Consider the following 22,358-nt stretch of genomic DNA (forward strand, 5'->3'; position numbering starts at 1 on the left):
TCGTTATCGAACCAAAAGCCTTATTAACAATCATTGGCTCTAGAGCTTTTGCGCAGTTTTGTGGCTGGAGATACATACTTAAAACAAGGCTCCTTTGGTTTCCTCTTGGTCACTTTGCGAAGAATATTAGACTGACAGACAGACAGACAGACATATTTTATTTGGCGTTTTGTACAAAGTTGCACATCAACTTAGATCCAAATAAGTTACGAATATATACGTATGTTTATGTATGTGCATAATATCTATATTCACATATTCTACACATATACACGTCAGACGTACATATAAATGTTCATATAATTATTTCGATAAAATGCGTTACTAATCCTAATCATCTTTATGCAATATTATACAAGTATTGATTTTTATTTGTTTTGTTGTTGTTGCTTTTTTTCACTGCGCAGAGCAAAACAATTGTAAACGTATTTTGCTGCGGCTGATTGTAAAATATGGGGAGGATCTATCAACTTCAGGAACAATTGGTCCTCCGTAAGGGAGTTACTTATGTTATTTTGCATAAGAAATTCTTCTCTAAGTTTAGAGTTAGTAGCTAGTAGCTAGTCTAATAACCGCCTCCCCCCCCCCCCCCCCCCCTACACGGGCATGTACAACAAAATATTGTTTCAGTTTTTGTAAGTGTGTTTAAAAATATTTTAAAATGCGCGCCCTTGAGTAGCACACGTGCACTAGTTTACCCGTCACGCTCAAAATATACGTGGCAGGGAGAAAATGAGCTCAGTTTAGTGCTTCAGTATATATTTTACTTTAAATTTGTGGTTAATAATAAATTGTTTTTTTTTTTAAAATCTGGTTCTCTGCTTTTGCTTTCTGCTTCGTAGCATATCATTAAATTCTCTGTCATCTCTGACGACTATTACAAATGATCGTATCTACAAACAGTAGGATATAATACAATTACTTTCAAAAAAGCTTAACAAAATATATATTAAAAAAATCATATTCAATAAAGGAACTGTCGTTATTACAAATACATACAAAGTGTTATTCGACGTTAGTATTCTTGATTCTAAAGATCTAAAAAAATAGACTTTGAATTTCACTTCTGTACAATTTCAGTTTTATAGACTTTTCTGGTTGGATACCAGAAGTTCAAGGGGAAGAAAGACTATGGAAAAAGACTGAAAAAGAAAGTAAAGAAAGGAAAGAAAAACATAGAGAAGAGAGAAATACCATAAGCAGCTGCAAGACAAATATTCGGTTTCTATTCTATTCTATTCTGTTCTGTTCTGTTCTGTTCTGTTCTGTTCTGTTCTGTTCTGTTCTGTTCTAGTTCTATTCTATTCTATACGCCATCTATCGCATATTTTTATAAGTAAAGGCAAGTACTGTCTGTCTGACGAAGACAACGAGACGTAAAATATCAAGAAGTTCATAAAGTACAGGTCTTATAATACATTCATTAACTTCCTTCCTCTGAACTGCCTTCGGTCCAATAATAATTTTGATTTTTTTTTTTCTCTTTGAAAATGTATAAAATTGTTCATGATATAGAAAACCGTTTCATTGGATTTTGATGTAAAAGACACCTGTTGCATTTGGGTTCAAAATGACGCCAAAAGTACGGATCGATTGAGCTAGCGTCCTTAATTGGTCGTACAATCTAGATCTTTATCGCTAATTACGTGGCATTTACGTCCGCTAATGTCGTCTTATTCCTATCAATAGCCTCGACCCCATTTTGCGTGACAGAAGGATTATTATTGTCGGCTATGATTGTTGTGGCGCTGCTTCCATCGGATGCCAAGAAATAATCCGAGCTGTTGGAATTATCGAAAACAAATCGTAAAAATTCTTGTGGCTGTGGATTGCGTTTGGAGTCGAGCTCCAGCTCGGAAGTACTCGGGAAATGTTCGCTTTTATCCAGGCTTGTTCCTGGTTTAGCACCAGAAATAGATGAAGACCAACTGTCATTGCTGTTCTGACGCGAATGACCTGGACTTGGTGATATGGGAGGCGGAGGGATGAAAGGTAGACTTGGTTCACCAAGATTCTTCCTTAACGAACCTAAACATGAAATACATTAATAACATGCAGTAAAGATGGCCATGCATAAATACTAGTTATACGATATTTTCTAGTGGTATCCATGGCATCTCTCACCTGTCACTTGTATTTTCTTTGTGTTCACACGAGCCTTCAAGTGAGTGTGTATACAAATATACCACACAAGTGACAAGTGGGATATTCCATGGTGTGTCACGAGAAAGCATTGTATAACTATTATATACAAGTGACAAGTGGGATATTTATGGTGAGCCATGAGAAAGCATTGTATCACTATTATATGCAAGTGACAAGTGGGATATTCCATGGTGTGTCACGAGAAAGCATTGTATTTATAACTATTATATACGAGTGACAAGTGGGATATTCCATGGTGTGCCACGAGAAAGCATTGTATAACTATTATATACAAGTGATGTTAGTGCTAGATTGGAATTTTACACGTTTTCCCGCGTGCATTTTTTCGCCTTTTGTTTCAAACTTTAAACATGCGCATAATTTAGATTAAGTTAAGTTTACTCAAGCTCAGTTAGTAATTTGTCAGTTCAACGTCGACCGTCTTTAGCTACACATCGTTTTGTAAGTATTTTTTCCTATTTCTTTTGCTTTCCGTTTGCTTTAATCGTTGTCTGCCTTATCATTAAATTGTAATCTGTCCTTTATTAGGAACTCTCTCAAACGCAATCAATAAACGAAACGAAGAGTAAGACGTGTGTATTTTTTTACCGCTAAACCGCACCAATAAGTGACAAGTGGGATATTTTATGGTGAGCCATGAGAAAGCATTGTATCACTATTATATGCAAGTGATAAGTGGGATATTCCATGGTGTGTCACGAGAAAGCATTGTATAACTATTATATACAAGTGACAAGTGGGATATTTTATGGTGAGCCATGAGAAAGCATTGTATCACTATTATATGCAAGTGACAAGTGGGATATTCCATGGTGTGTCACGAGAAAGCATTGTATAACTATTATATACAAGTGACAAGTGGAATATTCCATGGTGTGCCACGAGAAAGCATTGTATAACTATTATATACAAGTGACAAGTGGGATATTTTATGGTGAGCCATGAGAAAGCATTGTATCACTATTATATGCAAGTGACAAGTGGGATATTCCATGGTGTGCCACGAGAAAGCATTGTATAACTATTATATACAAGTGACAAGTGGGATATTCCATGGTGTGTAACGAGAAAGCATTGTATAACTATTATATGCAAGTGACAAGTGGGATATTCCATGGTGTGTCACGAGAAAGCATTGTATAACTATTATATACAAGTGACAAGTGGGATATTCCATGGTGTACCACAAGAAAGTATTGTATAACTATTATATACAAGTGACAAGTGGGATATTCCATGGCGTGTCACAAGAAAGCATTATTTATTTTATCCCACACCATAGAAAATACAAATGCGTAGACGTGTCGGAGGAGTTTGATGGGAAGGAAAAGTGAAATACCAATGACGGCATTTCTGCATTCTGATTGGCTTTATTTTCTATGGCGTGGGATAAATACATCATGATACAGAACGGTACACAGGATGGATACGTAAGACTCGAATTTGAACAGAGTTCTCAGATTACCTGATGGATTATTTAGAGGGATCTTTTTAGGTGTTGCTGTAGGTGTTGAAGAGACAGATGAAGATGTACTATTTGAACTAAGTCGTAAACTGTGTGGAGTAGAGAAGTTGTGGCGTTGAGAGTGTAAGTTGTGTACTTGTGCTACGAGCTGCTGTACAGTCGAGATCAGCTCTTTGTTTTGTTTTAGGACCGCTTCAAGTTGTTTCTGAAAAAGGGTTCAAGCGATACGATATTAGCAGGGTTTAGTTAAATTTCGTACAACTCGAAAAACAAGTTCTAACGCAATACTCTCAAGAAGTCCTACCTGAGCTTCTACTCTTGCAGTAGTCTCTGCGGTAAGTTTGTCAGAAAGTAGATGTACATTCATTGTTGCTGCTTCAGCTTCTTGTTTGTAATGCGCTACTTTTAGATGATAAATATGACGAAGCTTTTCTAATGAAAGGCCAATTGAGTCATTGCTTGTTTCAAGAATATTGATCTTGTTGTCTGCCACAAAACTGCTGCTGGAGTCCGTCTGCTAATACAAACAAAATAATTCTTGAACAAGGACAATTATGATCTAACGATCTTTGGACTACACGCACACAAGGTGATGATATAACGATCTTTGGACTACACGCGCACAAGGTGATGATCTAACGATCTTTGGACTACACGCTCACAAGGTGATGATGTAACAATCCATGCACTACATGCACACAAGGTGATGATGTAACGATCTTTGGACTACATGCACACAAGGTGATGATGTAACAATCCATGCACTACATGCACACAAGGTGATGATGTAACAATCCATGCACTACATGCACACAAGGTGATGATGTAACAATCCATGGACTACATGCACACAAGGTGATGATGTAACAATCCATGGACTACACGCGCACAAGGTGATGATCTAACGATCTTTGGACTACACGCGCACAAGGTGATGATCTAACGATCTTTGGACTACACGCGCACAAGGTGATGATGTAACAATCCATGGACTACATGCACACAAGCTGATGATGTAACAATCGATGGACTACATGCACACAAGGTGATGATCTAACGATCTTTGGACTACACGCACACAAGGTGATGATGTAACAATCCATGGACTACATGCACACAAGGTGATGATGTAACAATCCATGCACTACATGCACACAAGGTGATGATGTAACAATCGATGGACTACATGCACACAAGGTGATGATGTAACAATCCATGCACTACATGCGCACAAGGTGATGATGTAACAATCCATGGACTACATGCGCACAAGGTGATGATGTAACAATCCATGCACTACACGCCCACAAGGTGATGATGTAACAATCCATGGACTACATGCACACAAGGTGATGATGTAACAATCCATGCACTACATGCACACAAGGTGATGATGTAACGATCCATGGACTACACGCACACAAGGTGATGATGTAACAATCCATGCACTACACGCACACAAGGTGATGATCTAACAATCCATGCACTACATGCACACAAGGTGATGATGTAACAATCCATGGACTACATGCACACAAGGTGATGATGTAACAATCCATGCACTACATGCACACAAGGTGATGATGTAACAATCCAGGCACTATACGCACACAAGGTGATGATCTAACAATCCATGCACTACATGCACACAAGGTGATGATGTAACAATCCATGGACTACATGCACACAAGGTGATGATGTAACAATCCATGCACTACACGCACACAAGGTGATGATCTAACAATTTGTTCATAGATTACACATGTAGAAGGTGATGATGTAACAATACATCCTACACAAGGCCTCAAGTACTATCATCAGCAAGGCAGATACCAACCTCAAGAGTGGTTTGCAGGTCTGTATTGTTTTCCTGTGTTTTTTTATTATTGTCTGTCACATTTTTCTCTTCGAACACTTTGTCTTCTTGGCCTCCTTTTTCCCCTTTCAAAAAATCACAATTGAAATTACAAACAAAAAGTAGCCATTCATTTATATAAGGATGAAGATAGCCTTACCTTTCTGCTTTTGTTTATCCACCAAGAATGCTGATGCCTCACCATCTTGTTCTTCAGGAGCACTAGCAGGTGACTTGGAATGCAATTCAGTTTGTTGAGTGGAGTTTCGTTTGTGGCAAACTTCAAATGCTTGGCCAACTGTCCTTACAACATGAACTGCTTCTGTCTGGATATACAGACAAAAAAAGTTCATTCATCTCAAGATTCCCATTCTTGTTTGTTGGTTTTACCCACTACCAGATTACTGAGTGGCAGCATGTTACACACTTACTATGCCTTAGCCTGCCGCGCAGACGTTTTTAGTGTTGGCTCGTTCTTTGTCTGCGTGGCAGGCTAACTATGCCTGAGCTCTTCTACACCTGTTCATTTTTTGACAGGATTCTGTGTGGCTTAGCTAATGTTGTGAATACATTCTTGGCACATATTTCTGTACCTTGTTAGTAGCTTTGAACACACTGCACTTGAAATGTTCATCTTCCTTAGCAATGTAACTAAATATCTGGAGATCTTGGGAGTCATGTGACACATAAAATATCCTAGAATCAAACACTAAATCAGAAAATTGTCATACATAATATGTTAATATAATATAATATTATGTTGTATTGTAAGAATATTTGAAATGGGAAGCCTGTGCTTGCTAAATGGCTTTCAATTCATCTACAATAGACCTATCAAAATGCAGGGAAAGAAAACCTTGCAATCACTGCACAATGCCTACTATTTTTAAACTTACTTGTGAATGGGATAATTGGACAATTCTACTTCAACAAACTCTCTCATTTTCTTTTTCTAGGATTAAAATAAATTATCACTTTAATTAAATGTACATTGGAGCATTTCTCATCGTAGATGTAAAAGGTAAAAGTCTTATGTCCTTAATATATTAATTATTGCTAGTGACAGAAAATCCCAACATTAAAATTAAAGCTTCTAATGATAATTTTAGGTGAAGGACGATGTTGTGAAGTCCCCCTAGTCGAAGGCTAAAGTTCGAGTATGTGGCATTCCCTACTCACTACCACTACATTTAATAATATTCTAAGCACACAACTCTCAAGCCATATGTTATGTAAAGTACATCAGTAGAGAAAACCCCACATAGCAAAGGATCCGAGTTTGACATCTCCATCAAGTTGGTCTCAAATATGTCTAAGAGCTAGATATGAATCAAATCCAGACCAAATGAGCATTCATTGAGTCCATTAATACCTATTCAAGTACAGATTTACCATGCTATTAATCTAGTGCATTCGCTATATAAAGTGTTCTTTGGGGAGTTGAAAGCTTTATTAAGTGCATCCTCCTCCAAAAATACATAGATTATAGACATTACCTTCCAGTTATATTTGCAATCATCATTTCCAAGAGCAATTTCAAGATTGATCTCCCGCAGTTATGTGATGGCTCACCTGAAATATATTTCCTTTGGGTTTTTGTCGTATTACTTTTAACCCATCCAGTCCTATTTCAATAATTGCTATTTGCTTTTTGATTCCTTGAAGTTTATAATCATACTACACAAGATAAAGAAATGAAAAGAAAGAATATCAACAGTGCAATTTATTTTAAGACTATGACTTTTAGAAATAAAAACGACTAAGTTTGAATACAGCAAGAATAATGATCCTGATAAACTAGTAAAAATAATAGGAAAAAAGATTTAAAATTGTTGCACCCCTCTTCTTGATAAATTATGAACCCTGCCTCGAATCATATTTTCATAAGGAGAACAATTTTATTACAGAATTGACATAATCTTGTCACTACTTCTTAGAGCAGCACTTGGATGAAAACGCCCCGATTTTTGAAAGTCTGAATAATTTTATTTGAGGATAATATGACTCAATTATGATTATGAAAATCTGATAAGTGAAACTTTTAGCCTGGGAGCCACTTGCTGTTGAGATATTTTGGGTTAAAACCCAAAAGAACAATTTAATGTCATTTGCTCACAATTTAGATGCTGAATAATATTGATAATTTTTTACCGCCATTTTTGACTGTGAAGGAAACATGTTGCTTGGCTACTATCTGGGCCATATAGGTAAGTTTAAACAAGTTTCAAGTGATTTCCAATTTTCATTGATTTCCATCCAAGTACCCCTTTAATTTAGATTTTTGCTAAACTGAGATGTCATTTTTAATTATTTTTAATTATTGCTATATATATATATATATATATATATATATATATATATATATACACCGAATCGCTAAAACTTTGACACTTTAACGATATATATACATATATGTGTATCCCCCTTTTTTCTATTGTCTTACCTGGATTTTCAAGGAAAGACAATAGGAAAAAGGGGATACATATATATGTATATATATCGCTAAATTGTCAAAGTTTTAGCGATCCGGTGTATATGGATGTTAGGAAATATAGTTTAAAAAGTGTATCAATCAATCACTTCAATTCCCTTTGTTTTGCCAGATGGGTTGAGATAAGATCTGTGAGCATGCTTAGTGTGAAATGTTATAATCATACATAAAATATAGAATTCTTGAATGATTGGTTTTTGTTAATCCTTATTTAAAAACATCTTCCTCACCACCTGCAAGGGCTTAAATAAATTAAAAAAATCAAATATACAGAATTCAAGATCAAATTTGCTTTAAAATATATCATTCAGCTGTAAGACAAACCACAGATTACAAACTATTATAGCTTGCAATCAAGATAATTAAATGTTTGAAATATAAATTTAAAAAAAAATTGTCATTAGAAATAATAAGATTTTGATTTGAAGTAAAGGAATATATTGTTTACTTTAATATAATTCCTTATTATCTTGAAAAAGGAATGCTTAATAATTATTTAAAAACAATCTTATTTCCCTTTGACATGCAAAAATTATATTTTGAGAAAACATATCTTTGGGCCTATTTAGAAATTATTCAAGTTTAGTTCATTAACATTTGTGTAGTTTAACCTTTAAATAGAATATCAAGCACATGAATGGCTTCCTTCTATGTGGTTTCCATAGTAACATCCAAGTGGAAGCCTTTTAACTGTCAAGAATTTTTTTAAAAATCTCACAGAATCGCTTCATATAAACTCCTTTTAAGAACATTGAACTGGCTTTCTCGATTTTCATGTTTCTATGACATTTTTCAATTTATCTTTTCCACAACACCATTTTCAATTACCAATATAAGAAAGTGATTCGATTACATGGATCTTTTTGGTTTAACTGGTAATAGAGTGAATAATTCTCACACTTTGGTCGTGCTGTAATTCATTATATAATCTCTTTTTAGTCATAACTTGACCATTCAAAACCAAACAACAATCTCATGTTATCGATTTACAAATTAGCAAAAATGGAAATTCAAATTTTAACACATAGAAAAAATATATTTATATTCTTGTCCAATATTTTTAAATATTGTATAAGAATATGAAGTTCTTTTAATTTATTTACTCAATTTAGAGTTAAATTATGTCCGCGATAAATCTTACACGCTAAACCTTACGATATTGAAGGTCAGCTTCCCGAGGGACCGAATTGTAAGCTATCCTGTAGTTTTTTTTATTAAAAGTCCACCATGCCCAAGATAAGAGACGAAGAAAAAAACAAAACATAATCTGATCATGGCGTACTAACAGTATGTGGTCTATGCTTTGCAGTCAGTGAGGCAGGCAATATTTTATATACTTGCTTACCCTAATTCTTCTCATCGAGGCAACGATTTCAGCTCTGCTACTTGGTTTAGAAATCTCTTTCGTACCAATATACTGTCACAATGGGATTAAGAAAACAATCAGACGTCAGTTCATCTCACAAGAAGAGATTTTTCAAAGCACAACATTGTTTATTATTCTAAGCTAAACATCAGTTCGTACATGGCGTCTTGGGTATGCGAGTAATAATGATGTACTCAAATACCAATATGTGGTTAGTCATTCCCGCCAAACTTGACTATATTAAAAGCTGACGCCGGGAATTTAATGATATTCCCTAGCTCTTGAAAAATTTATCAGTACGTACCTTAACTTTAAACCTAATTCCGTGCTCAAAAGCAGCTTCATTATGTACAGGAACCTTACTATCGAAGGTTTCTTCAACCAGATCGTACGTATGGCGTCGAAGTTTCCCCGGCATCTGGTCTTGCGAGCGGATCGTAGCAACCGCTATATTGCTGATAGATGAATACAGTCACTAGAATCCATTATACGACCACTGCCACAAGATCAAATTTAAGAACTTCTGGAAATATTCACTCCATACTTGACTTGTAGCTTGTTACCTTTTATAATATCGTATTTGTGTAATTCTGGTCATTTAATCGGCCTTTTGAAGGCGGGTCCCTTCAGGCATCCCGGAGTCGTCCCGTAACGGCGTCGGTTAGTCGTCGGGTAAGGGCTGCGACGCTAGAATGGACTCCGACTTTAATTTATTCAAAGTAATTTGTTTGAACCGCAGGATTCCGGATGAAAAATTGAATTTGAAAGAAAATACACATACTAGTCTTTTATTGATAAATCTGTTAGCGCTATTACTTTCATTTTGTAAGAGTAAAAGTCAATTATTGCTGTACGAAATGTGTCCTTATTAACAGACTTTTAGCTTTATCGCAAAACATAACGAAAAAAACCATGCAAAACATAACGAAAAAACCATGCATTTAGCAACCCAATATCTCTTTATTGATTATGTTTGGCCTTTCTTTGTAGTGTGTACGGAAGCGTTTATATAGCCGCGCGCGCGCCCATTTTATCACATGCATAAGGTCGTAAAGTTTCACGGAAGCGCAGCACGCTGTGAAGTTAATAACGTTCACGCGTTATCACGATTGAATATTTATACAATATTATTCACATGCATGAGAAAGTCGATAATTTGACTCAGAAACCCAAAATAAAAGATCTATTTTAAGTTATAAAAGAGAATCTCAAGAGACAAAGATTCTATTCATTAAGTAATTAACAATTAGATTTAATTAGTAGGTGACGTACGATTGGTCCTTTGTTATCAAAGGTTTACTAATTGTCGAGTAAGGCTAAACACAACACTGTAACGGGGTGTCACGCTCGCTAGTCGTATGCTTTAGATCTTCATTCTACCATAAAACTACACAAGGCAGGATGAACAAGACCAAGAAATCTTCGTTAATGACGCCAGATCCTTACCATATCCCGGGGTACGTTAATGATGCTTCAAAATTAGATCACAATAAGACAATCACAAGTGTGAAATAGTCTTATAGTTTAACACACATTCTATTAGAGTATATAAGTTGTGAAAGCCCAAAGAATTCATTCAGGATATTGGATGTACTTTTTATCCTCTTCATAGGTACTGTGGATATTGCCCTCAATTCAAGTATGAAATCGGAGAGACATTTGGACGAACTACTTCAAGTCTGCTCACCAGTAACACTGTGTGTAGTTCAGGTAAACCAGTGTTAGCAAATATCGAAGCCGATCTGCCACCAAAACAAGACAACAGAAGAGCCACTATTGCAGCAAGAACATTTAGTATTGGCGACCAGAAACTCAGTGATCAAATGGTGCCAGGATATACAGGTAAAGGAATATTAAACTCTAAACAAATCTATTACAAATGCCTTGTTACATCACCTAGTGTTTATCCCTTCAGCTCCATGTTTGCTCGTTGAGGGATTTACCGATAAGTCTGTCACTTATTTGTGTACCACAGATTAACTTGCTTAAGAATATTAAGATTCAAACTGACGAGAAATAAGAAAATCGGCCTTCTCTGATCGGATAACGCGTGGATTCGCACTAAAATGGCTTCCCTTAAATGTTTTTCGCGGTACTGATTATTCCTGCTTAATGGTTTTCTCGGCATCAAATGAGCTAAAAACCTCAGAATTTGCTGAAATATTTTAGAAGCATTATGATATATATTTTAATAGTTTATTTAGAAAGAATTCGAGTTCTTTTCGTCTTTTTTAATACTCAAAGTTGATTTTTATCTCCAACAAGAAGTTGAGTTTACGTTTGGTTACCAAGGCGACGCTATCGTCTAATGTTTCCGGCAGTTCACAGACATAGTTACGCCGTAATTTTCTTTTTTTTTTTAGCAGACAACAGCCAAAGCTTGACTTTCTATTCATGAGGCCAAATTGTATACCGTACGTTGTCTTTTACGACTGATAGTGAAGGAACTGATTTGAACAAAGACTCACTGATGGTTGTTTTCTAAGCTAGTTGTATCATATCAGGTTTTTATATAGGTATATTTGTTTCTTTGCGTGATATAGAGTCGTGGTCGGCTAGATTACAGCGCCTGATTCTATAGCACTATAAAAAATATTTTTTACGCCGGATGATAAAAAAAGCCAGTGAACTTCGAGCGAAATGACCGATATGCTCTGTATAGAGATTTCCGATTTAGCGGATTAGCGACAGTATATTCCACGCTCATTAATCCACCCGGAATATAGCCTGAGTATCAGGCCTTCCGAGGGGGAGGGGGAGAGAAGGGAAGGAAGCCGGCTCTCTCTTTCCCCTCTCCCGGAGAGCCTGATACTCATGCTACCCAGAATATAGGTTAACTCAGTAAATTTTTTGTTTTCTATTGCTTAACGAGCACTATTTTTTTACTTCATATTCTGAACTGGTACTGTTTTATATGACCTTTTTGAACTAAAATACGGTTTGTTGATATGAGTACACAATCAGTCTATACTCAACAAACAAATAAACAAATTATTTTTGCTGACGAACATGTATTATATCGACTAAAATTGTTAATGCAATCTGCATACGCCATCCTTACAACACGGCTACCACTGAGGATTTTAAGACATTATTTAAAACCCTACAACAATCGCATACGACAGTGGTAGCCATGTTGTAAGGATGGCGTAAGCAGATTGCATGCGACACTCGTAAGCAAACGTTGTACTGTGTAAATCGGCCTTCATACTTCAGTGTTCTCAAATCTACAATGAAAAATCCAAGTTACACTTGTAAGCAAAGTCTTTGGAAAGAAAGAGGTTGACGAAACGTTATCAAAGTTTCTCGAATATTCCACAAATTGTATCGTTAGGGGGAAATCAGTCTATGTAAAGAAACGAGTTGATATTCCCTTTCCTACAGTCCTCTAAGAATTAGTCTCCTTCGATTTGCAAGAAATCCACAGGTTGCTACTACGATGGATTGGAACGGTCTCATGTGACGAATGATGTCTGAGGAAGCCGAATATACTTTAAGAGAACCAATAGTGTGCTCCACTCGGATACGAAGTGATCTCAGGGCCCTGTTAGCATCTCGCTGTCTTCTGTTGTGGGCAATACGTCTTGGTGTAATGAGAGGAGTGCGGTTAGCATATCCCCCATCAGCAAGCAGCCTTGCTCGTTGTGGAAGATTTCTTATTCTCCTGTGTCCTATAGCAGGAAGTCGTCTGAATGTTTCTGCATCGTTCATACGCCCTGGAAAACTGAAAAATGTATGCATTTATCTTTCAGTAGTAAACAAATGTGTCAGGGTAAACCATATCGTTATGACCATCATAATCATTCATTCATTCACTCATTCACTCATTCACTCATTCACTCATCCATCCATCCATCCATCCATCCATCCATCCATCCATCCATCCATCCATCCATCCATCCATCCATCCATCCATTCATCACTATCTTAAACTTAGACAAGTCTACAAACATACCCAGCTACAAGTAGTACTATCAATCCGTCTGCATCGATTACTATTTGCGTACTTATAAAGTGGTATTACTTGTCGCCTCTATAAAACTCTGCTTGTCTTGGGCCAGATGGTCTTTGAATTCTGTTTGTCGTGGCGTCTATCATACCTACAGCGTTTGAAAAATGTGGCAGATTGTCCAGAAAGTTACTCCAAACCCTTAGAGAGTGCCATGTGATAAAAGTTTGATAGCGGACAAACAGAATTGGAACGATATGATAGATTTCTTCAGCAACGGTACTTTTGCTTATTCTAAAGATGAATGCGAGGACGTACAGTTTCGGGTATTGCCTTAGCCACATAACCACCATGAGGAATCTGTTTGTGACGTCAAGTTTGCAAGCTCTTCGTCTATTAGTTGCTGGTACTCGAGGTGTATGTCTTGGAAGAGTAACGTCTACGGCTATTCTTCGTATAATAGCATCAAAGGATTCAGGTGTTTCCCCGGTCATGTACAAAAAACGCGTGGGTAGCTCCGTACTAAACGATAAATATCGATGCCATTGTTTTGGCGGTGAAGAAGCTGATTGCCAAGAAGTCGGGCTAAGAGGTTAAATCTCCCTGTTGGTACTATAGAGACCAGCATAAGAAGTGCTATGAGCAGATTCCCTATAACATGGGTAGGAAATAGAGGAACTAGGCGTGGTGATCTTTGGAGCACAAGTTTTACAACTGTAACCACAGACAACAGCGTCATCACAACAAAGGTTGGGAAAGGAGGAACATCCATTACTTGTTTTGAACTTAATAAATACCTATAAACTTTTACAAAGGCGAAGATATGCAAATAATTTGCTACAACTTGTCAAAGCGTGCGTGCACTTAGAATGTATGCATTATTATTAACATAATTAGGAAACAAAACACAAACATAATTAGGAAACACAAGAAGGTTGATAACATTCACACTTAGCGCACGTGGGCACGTTTGCTAGCAAGGCACTCTTTTCATCATTCGTACAAGAACATTGAACACGATGGAAAACGTGAAAAAACAAAGAAAAGCAAGAAGAAATTATACAGAACTGGAGGATATTCTCATTCTTCAGGCTGTAAATACATGTGGGAGAGAGAGGAAAAGCGTGTTGAGCTACATGAGACGACACGCAGAAGTGATGGGAGAAGCAGGAGACCAGTATTTGGTCGAGGATAAGTCCGCTTGCAAGGCTTTACAAGAGCACCTAAGAAAACGAGCTTCTAAACTGCTCAACAACGCTCTACTTACAAGGTACAATCAATTATTAAACAGGTGCAAAGTGCTTTCCGTAAGTTAAAAGAATAATAATATAAAATTATTCTTATAGGAATGACGATACCGCGTCAACAGACAAAACGCAGCGGGAAACACCATCAACATCAAAAATAATTGATGATGAATACGAGTCTTCTCAATCTAGCAGCGAGGAAAGTGCTAAACAAGAAATTGCAGAAATTTGTAAGGCTATTAATACTAGGGAAACGAAGTATGTGGTTGACGTGGATGACAAAAACCTACAGCATGACGACTCGACAGAAATTCTCAAGAAGATCAACAATAGAAGGGAACTTGAGAAAGAGGAAGATAGGTAATTCGATAATAATTTAATATTTTGTAATAATTTGTGCTCAAATTCTTAAATATGGCTTGTAAGACGTGGTTTTCATGTGTTGTTTTTATCTTAGGAAAAGAACTTCAGTGAAGCCGCAGAACAAGTCTAGCAAAAGACAAAAAGTGATGAGAGAGGATAGACTTGACCGCTTGCTGGATGCAATCCCTGGTGTTCTCGAGTCAGCTCAAACTGCTGCTCGAGAGCATAAGAAAGCTTTGGCAAGCTGGAGGGCTATTCATGGTTTGGTGTCTTCTAACGAAGACTAGAATATTTATTTGTCTTTTGTGGCAGTTACGTTTTGTACGTATATGTACATGCTAACATGATATCTGTCTGATGAAGACTAGAATATTTATTTGTCTTAATTGTAGCAATTACGTTTTGTATCTGTCTGATGAAGAATGGAATATTCAGTATTATTGTCTTGTAGCTGACTACAAATTATTAAAATAGTTTTCTTGTCATTAAGTGGAAAGTCAGACTCATTTCTTGGTAGCTACGATTAACATGCAGTGAAGCTCGGGGCCCAGGGATTGAGAGGTCCTTCAGGATAAAGAGGATAGGGATGCTCGTTGACGAGAAATCGGAAAAAAAATACCCTATATAAATACAAAGACGATTCAGAAGTTAGTTTGATTTAGTTTACGGCACCTATTCAACGGTTTGACTGAATTCACAACGCATCAGCTACGCGATGTACCTATTCCGTTAGTATATGCCTATTCCGCCTATAATCCGCTAAATCGGAAATCTCTTATCCATTACCGTTACATTATCGGCTGTACGCATCACATGTATAAAGGGGCTCCTTAAAAGAGACATTGCCGGCAGTCTGCTTGATCTCAAAGCAGAGGTGCGCGCACCTTGTTTAGTATGTGACTTTCGCTACCATCTCTTAAAGATAGTGAGTAATGAATCTTGTGTTTTATTTGATCAGGATATATTCCCAAAGCGGAACACTACTATGGCAAATCTTATGCAGAAACATCGAGAAGTGCAATAGCCAGTTTTCAGAATGACCAGCTTGGTCATCATAGAGATGCGAAAAATCTCCGAACAATTGCCGATCTTCAACGAGGAAAACAGGTCCTTCCCGAACTCGTCTCGGATAAAACTCGGGTCATTTCTAAATATAGAGTTCCACTGAAACCAATAGCTGCGCATCCCGAGGAATACTACTCGACGAAGGCCATGCAACATTCCTTGTCTCCATTCATACTTAGCAACGACGACCCAAAGAAATTCCTCATGTCAGGATACACGGGATTTGTCCCGCTGTCCCGCGGGTACATGGGGATGGGATATCCCTCGTTGACAAACAAGGCTTTGTGCAGCTTTTCTGACGAGACAGCAAGAATCAAGGCAGTTCAAGATCAGCCAGTTGTGATCAGAAGACCAGGCGTAAAGCCCGTGAAGACAAGTACGATATATGAACTGCAAAACAGTGGTTTGGTACCACATTACACTGGGCACGTTCCAGGTTAGTCATACCCGATCTGCTCTATTTTAATGTAACAGGGAGGAAAAGGGCTTCATTCACTAGTTTTCTTCTTACATCGCTTCCCTTATCATCTACAGAGCATCAACACGTGAAGTGGTTTTTTAATGCGCACGTATTTTTTTTGGTTTTCTCAGGAGAGAAGTTCCGCTATGGCATGACGTTTGGTTACAGCACACAGTTCGCTCAGAAAGCCCTGACAGCTTGAAACCAACTCCAGCCGCCTGGTGAAGTAATCGATGCAACCATATGATGATTTCCTTTACTCAACTTACAGATTGTAAATGTTTGCGTTAAACGAATCTACTTATTTTTGAAGTAACGAATGTTTTTTTTTTTTTTTTAATTTAACAGTTATTAAAACCAACAGAATAACAAACCGTTGTTGGTATCTGTGTTAGAATAAAATTAAAATCTTTTAAACATGGAAGGTTTTTCTAATGTATATTAAAAATCAGAATCTTCTGCCGCGTGAACACTTATTGCTTGTTTTGTCACGGGGGAGGGGAGAGGAGGGAGCGCACAAGTCAAGCGTTCAGTATTATCAAGTGTTTCTTTTTTTCACGAGGTTACTCGCTCATCCACATCTGAACACTTAACGAGAAGTCGAAGCAAGAAATACAGCTAAAAGACTTTTTAAATAGATTTCTTGCACATTTGATTACTTTCCTTTTAAAATATCATTTCTGATCTTGTTCAACGGGGACTCGTCAATATTTAATGCGCGCGCAACATGAGAAAGATCTAGTATTATTACCTACAAGTATTTAGACATCACTGTACACTGTGCTAACCAACCATTACAAACACATTATATATTTTGTATTAACAACTGCATAAATCAGAGCATCATACTATCATCTTAGGCATTTAAGAATGGAAAAGAAAAAGGGCTAATTCCGAGTCGTCCTCAGCTGCGCACCGCTCGACCTTCAAGTAAAAGACATCAAGGAAGGAATTTTTCCCGCGCAAGGTGAAAATGAACGTCGTTTCAGCTTTTCTAATTTAAATAATTACAGACTAGGATTCAATAGGTCATACAGTTAAACCGCACCCATTATACTTCCATGGCACGCCAGCTAGTAATCACAGCCCATATGACTAAATCAGCCAATCAGTAAGCGGGAAGACAAAACAAAAGCGTATAATATAGGACTTTGTCTCGTCCAGCCTTCATTTAGAAAACTCCAGCCAAGGTTAGAAGAACCGTTAAAACATCGATTCCCAAACGGTTAGTATACTATACTTGTAGTGTTATTAGATATATGAGAATGTGCCTAAAGCTATGTATACAATATCTCTGGCATTCCATTTTTCAGTATATTTATAATCTTTTTTTCACTGGATAATGTCATTGATAATTGCGCACAGTTTTTGATTCGGTTGTACCGTTGACTCCACTGTTTGCGCCAAATTAGTTGTCACGCACTATTTGCGCCAAATTAGTTGTCACATACTATTTGCGCCAAATTAGTTGTCACGCACTAATTGCGCCAAATTTAATTACTTTTGGTGCCAAAAAACCCTTTTTAGTTAGGAGATGATTAAAACTAACTTACTTGTTTGTCACCAGAATAAAAAAAATGAAGGCTATCGTTGTCATGGTGTGTTTTGCTGTTTTACTGGCTGTTGGTATGGATGGTGCAGAGAGTGGAAGAGTAGCTGTTCCTGACTTGTTTGACGATCAACAAGAAGACGATTACAAACGGCCATTAAAGCGATGTAGAGATTTTGGTGGTTGCGAGTATGACTGGGAATGCTGTAACAACAGATGTTACTATGGACACTGCGGCTAACTGCTGATACTTGTTGGATAGATTTAGTCCATAGTCGTTAAGTAAGCCATCGAATACCTCCTTTATGACTGATTAGAATTTTGAAGTCTTTATCATAAGATGTGTGTCTGTCGTGTTTCATGCTATAGAGCATGGTATCACTAGAAACACAGATTAATTTATACCATTGGACGATGTAAAGTAGAAAAATCACATGTAAGTAAAGATTGTTAACGACCGATGATAGATGAGATAAAACACAGTTAGATAAATTTATCTTGTTGGGTGTTTTGTATTCATAATTCTAGCTGCAAGTAACCATGCTGGGACTATTACACTGCAATGATATCGAAATCTAACTAGTACTAAAATAAAATAACATTTGTATTCAATGTCTCTTTCGTCATGTTGTCATCCCCACCCATCCCCCCATAAGATCATTGTCTGTTCTCAGTCCCAGTATCCTAGTATTCCAGCATGGCAACATAACTCAGGGGCCTGGTGCAGGGTTACATGGCCGGGGTCTTGCACGCCCATAACTCCTACAGGGCACTATCCCTCCAGTTGTTTCACGCGCTTCCTCGTGCCAGCCTCCAAACAAACGCTTATGACGAGAGAGCCTGGAAAGAAAATAATTTGCCTGGTTGCTTTTCTCTGTGATTTGTCTTGCATCGATTTCTGAAATAGATGAAAGTGAAAAGGAAAATGTACGTTTAAATGAACTTGTCCAATCAAAAGTACTTGTACTACTGAATTTAGACAGACTATATACGGTCAGATGTGATAAAAAGCATTGCATTTTGAGAGAGGAATTACGTTTGTAGTTTGCCCCCGAAAAATAAATAAAATTTCATGCAATTCAAGATGCTATTCCAATTTTGAGTCTTAATTTTTTGTGCAAAATTTTAGAATTAACAAAAACATCTTTCACGGATATGTTAAGGATGCATTGGTCCATGCGCTAAGCACCACCTATAGTTTTTGCGATCCAAGATCTATGTTTTCCGATTATAAAAATAATAAATCTTGATTTGTGGCAAAATTTCAGCATAAGACTATTAGTTATGAATATTAAGATAAAAATTATAAGACAAAAACTGCGAATTCGGCAAAAAAGTCTTTTTGCGATCCGCACGATCCAGGTAATCGAAGTCCAGTCCATTCCAGCTATGCTCGGTTCCAAATTTTCCAAAATAAAAAATCTCTCATAATTCAGAATCTAGAAGGATAAATCAAATTTTAATGGTTGGGTATGTTTTTGCTATACATTAAGATTATTTATACCCTTTCAGAACCTGAAAATATGAGAATTTTTTTGTGATTTAAGATCCAATACTCTGGCATCCAGTCCAGTCCATTCCAGTCCATTCCTACACAATTCATGATTTTCCAAAATAAAAAATCTCTCATAATTCAGAATCTAGAAGGATAAATCAAATTCTGGAGATTGGGCATGTTTTTGCTATACATTAAGATTATTTACACCTTGTCAAAGACCTAAAATTACAAGATTTTTTTTTGCGATCAAAGATCCAATCCGTAGAGGATAAGATCCAATCAACCGTTGTCCTATCTAATCTCCTTACGATTTCCGGTTCTCCAAAATAAGAAAAATTCTCTTAAAATATCAAAATCAGCTTTTACTATAGACGGCAACTGATTATAGTTCCTTAAAACGAAATATTCATGGACCAAATAGACCACGGTAACACAGGGTAAAGCACGGTAACACAGGGTAAAGCACGGTAACACAGGGTAAAGCACGGTAACACAGGGTAACGCACAGTAACGCAGGGTAAAGCACGGTAACACAGGGTAACGCACAGTAACGCAGGGTAACACGGGGTAAAGCAAGGTAACACATGAAAGTCTAAATAGAATAGTGTTTGGCTGTCGGAGAATAGCCAGACAAGAGGAAAAGTCATTTGGACTAATTTCAAACTTCCTATTTATGTGTAAATTTTTTGTTTGTAAGTTTGGCAAAATATAATTAATCTGCAGGGGCGTAGGCGGGAAAGAAGGGGGGAGGGGGGAATCCTGGCTAAGCCCTGATTTGCTATAGCACTAAATACCAGTACAATTTGAAAAGAATGTAATTTTAAAAATTCCTATTCCCAAATTTAGTCTTCGGAATATTTTTTATCCAATTACTAATTATGAATAATTCCAATTATTGTACAGTGTGTAGTCTCAATACCTATGTAAATTATTTAACGATAATAATGCTGTTTATGTTGCTGATGATGTAGTATTGATGACGTTGATGATGATGATGTTGTTGATAATGATGATGTTTATGTTGATGATGATGTTGTTGATGGTGATGATGTTGATGTTGATGATGATGTTGTTGATGGTGATGATGTTGATGTTGATGTTGTTGATGGTGTTGATGGTGATGATGTTGATGTTGATGTTGTTGTTGTTGATGATGATGTTGTTGATGGTGATGTTGTTGATGTTGATGATGTTGTTGTTGATGATGATGTTGTTGATGGTGATGTTGTTGATGTTGATGATGTTGTTGATGGTGATGATGTTGTTTATGGTGATGATGTTGATGTTAATGATGATGTTGTTGATGGTGTCGATGATGATGTTATTGTTGATGATGGTGATGTTGTTGATGGTGATGATGTTGATGATGATGTTGTTGGTGTTGATGATGATGATGATGTTGTTGTTGTTGATGGTGATGATGTTGATGATGTTGTTGATGGTGATGATGTTGATGTTGTTGATGATGATGTTGTTGATGATGATGATGTTGTTGATGATGATGATGTTGTTGATGATGATGTTGTTGATGGTGATGATGTTGTTGATGATGATGTTGTTGTTGATGATGATGTTGTTGATGGTGATGATGTTGTTGATGATGATGTTGATGCATGGTGATGATGATGGTGATGATGATGTGTTGATGGTGATGACGATGTTATTGATGGTGATGTTGTTGATGGTGATGACGTTGTTGATGGTGATGATGTCGTTGATGGTGATGATGATGGTGGTGATGATGATGATGTTGATGTTGATGATGATGTTGTTGATGGTGATGATGTTGATGATGATGTTGATGCATGGTGATGATGATGGTGATGATGATGTTATTGATGGTGATGATGTTGATGCATGGTGATGATGATAATGATGATGCTGATAGTGATCAGGTGATGTCGTTGCTCAGAGATGATCATTATAGCCATGGCTCATGACACGAACGCAAGAAGAGTGCTAGCCGGTACGGCCCTTGTTTGCTCTTATATCAATACTCCTGATAACAACACCTACCTCTGACTGTTGAGAATAAGGCCAAGAAGACACATAAAGGTATGATAGGGTTCAACATGCTTGACAATATCTGGTGCGAAAATACAGAAGAAAGTAATGGTGAGTAGTTTAGGAACCTGTGCAGTACGGACATTTATAGAATCTTCTAAAGTGCCCGTTTTAGGCAGGTTGCATTCAGTTGTATTAGAGGCGCAACAGTATAATCAGAAGTTACTTCAAAAAGTCTACGATGGTCCTGTAACTAAGAACTAAGATGTTTTCTCGCAAACCATGGTTTCCTACGAGAGGATTTTACGAACAAATCATTACTGACGCAGCATAAAGCCATTATTAGTTCAGAAATCGAAGTCTCACATTTTCAGTTGATTTCAATCAAACGTCCTTACTCTAGGACTACTAATACAAGAGAATGTTCACATTAAAGTGTGCCAGAATTGACAAGGCACCCTTAGGAGCAATGAAACTGGAATCAAAAGCAGCCACTACCTGTGTTTTCATTTTTCTGAATCAAGATGCGTAGAATGACATTCAGTTCTTATTTAACAATTGTTGATGGAGAAACAAAGATATTCAGTGTGATTATTCATATCTAGGAAATTAGTATAATAAAATCACTTACCAAGGGATCACGTTAATGTTTTCCAGTAAGTTATTAGGGTTTTTCGTTCCAAGTTTAATATTAAGTCGACTTTTATACGATAAAGAACCTTCAGTATGGCCGCAACACCCGTTCGATTTGACAACATCTGCCCAGCTGAGCCAAAACTCTACGACCTGAGTTAACATGTCACAAGAGAAAAATGCTTTTCTTTCAAACAATTGTAATCAACGCAAATAACTTTTTCTTTCTGGTTTTCTTTCGATCTTT

The 22,358-nt window shown here is 37.0% G+C and overlaps 3 protein-coding genes and 2 long non-coding RNA genes across 6 annotated transcripts; 3 read left to right on the top strand and 2 right to left on the bottom strand.

Moving 5' to 3' along the window:
• Window positions 1-742: 742 nt before the first annotated feature.
• LOC116290207 (carboxyl-terminal PDZ ligand of neuronal nitric oxide synthase protein) lies at window positions 743-9,939 on the bottom strand. Of its 2 annotated transcripts, none has more exons than XM_031697212.2 (10): window positions 9,648-9,939; window positions 9,323-9,394; window positions 7,059-7,163; window positions 6,383-6,438; window positions 6,080-6,182; window positions 5,647-5,812; window positions 5,469-5,572; window positions 3,936-4,148; window positions 3,632-3,836; window positions 743-2,028 (listed from the first exon to the last, which is right to left on the bottom strand). In XM_031697212.2, the coding sequence occupies exons 1-10, from the start codon at window positions 9,759-9,761 to the stop codon at window positions 1,643-1,645; spliced, it is 1,524 nt and encodes a 507-aa protein (XP_031553072.1). In that variant the 5' UTR covers window positions 9,762-9,939; the 3' UTR covers window positions 743-1,642. The 2 variants fall into 2 exon arrangements, with proteins under 2 accessions (XP_031553072.1, XP_031553073.1); XM_031697213.2 differs by having other exon boundaries at window positions 3,936-4,145; window positions 9,648-9,937.
• Window positions 9,940-10,664: 725 nt separating this feature from the next.
• On the top strand, window positions 10,665-16,897 carry LOC116290203 (ciliary microtubule inner protein 2B). Its single transcript, XM_031697211.2, has 4 exons — window positions 10,665-10,800; window positions 10,956-11,185; window positions 15,861-16,403; window positions 16,559-16,897. Exons 1-4 carry the CDS (start codon window positions 10,745-10,747, stop codon window positions 16,627-16,629), a joined length of 900 nt encoding a protein of 299 aa, XP_031553071.2. The 5' UTR covers window positions 10,665-10,744; the 3' UTR covers window positions 16,630-16,897.
• LOC148904897 (uncharacterized) lies at window positions 13,305-15,776 on the top strand. The gene is made up of 3 exons (XM_089025221.1): window positions 13,305-14,562; window positions 14,639-14,899; window positions 14,997-15,776. Exons 1-3 carry the CDS (start codon window positions 14,312-14,314, stop codon window positions 15,187-15,189), a joined length of 705 nt encoding a protein of 234 aa, XP_088881347.1. The 5' UTR covers window positions 13,305-14,311; the 3' UTR covers window positions 15,190-15,776.
• Window positions 16,898-17,220: 323 nt separating the features above from the next.
• On the top strand, window positions 17,221-18,588 carry LOC116290206 (uncharacterized). The gene is made up of 2 exons (XR_004196417.2): window positions 17,221-17,652; window positions 17,995-18,588. It is a non-coding gene; the product is annotated as an uncharacterized LOC116290206 (long non-coding RNA).
• LOC116290205 (uncharacterized) lies at window positions 18,460-22,241 on the bottom strand. The gene is made up of 3 exons (XR_004196416.2): window positions 22,110-22,241; window positions 21,491-21,560; window positions 18,460-18,874 (listed from the first exon to the last, which is right to left on the bottom strand). It is a non-coding gene; the product is annotated as an uncharacterized LOC116290205 (long non-coding RNA).
• Window positions 22,242-22,358: the final 117 nt, after the last annotated feature.

Source organism: Actinia tenebrosa, unplaced genomic scaffold (genome assembly GCF_029948245.1).
Source record: "Actinia tenebrosa isolate PJP-AT-01 unplaced genomic scaffold, QUT_ActTen_1.0 PGA_scaffold9__36_contigs__length_13948895, whole genome shotgun sequence".
NCBI classification, from domain to species: Eukaryota; Metazoa; Cnidaria; class Anthozoa; order Actiniaria; family Actiniidae; genus Actinia; species Actinia tenebrosa.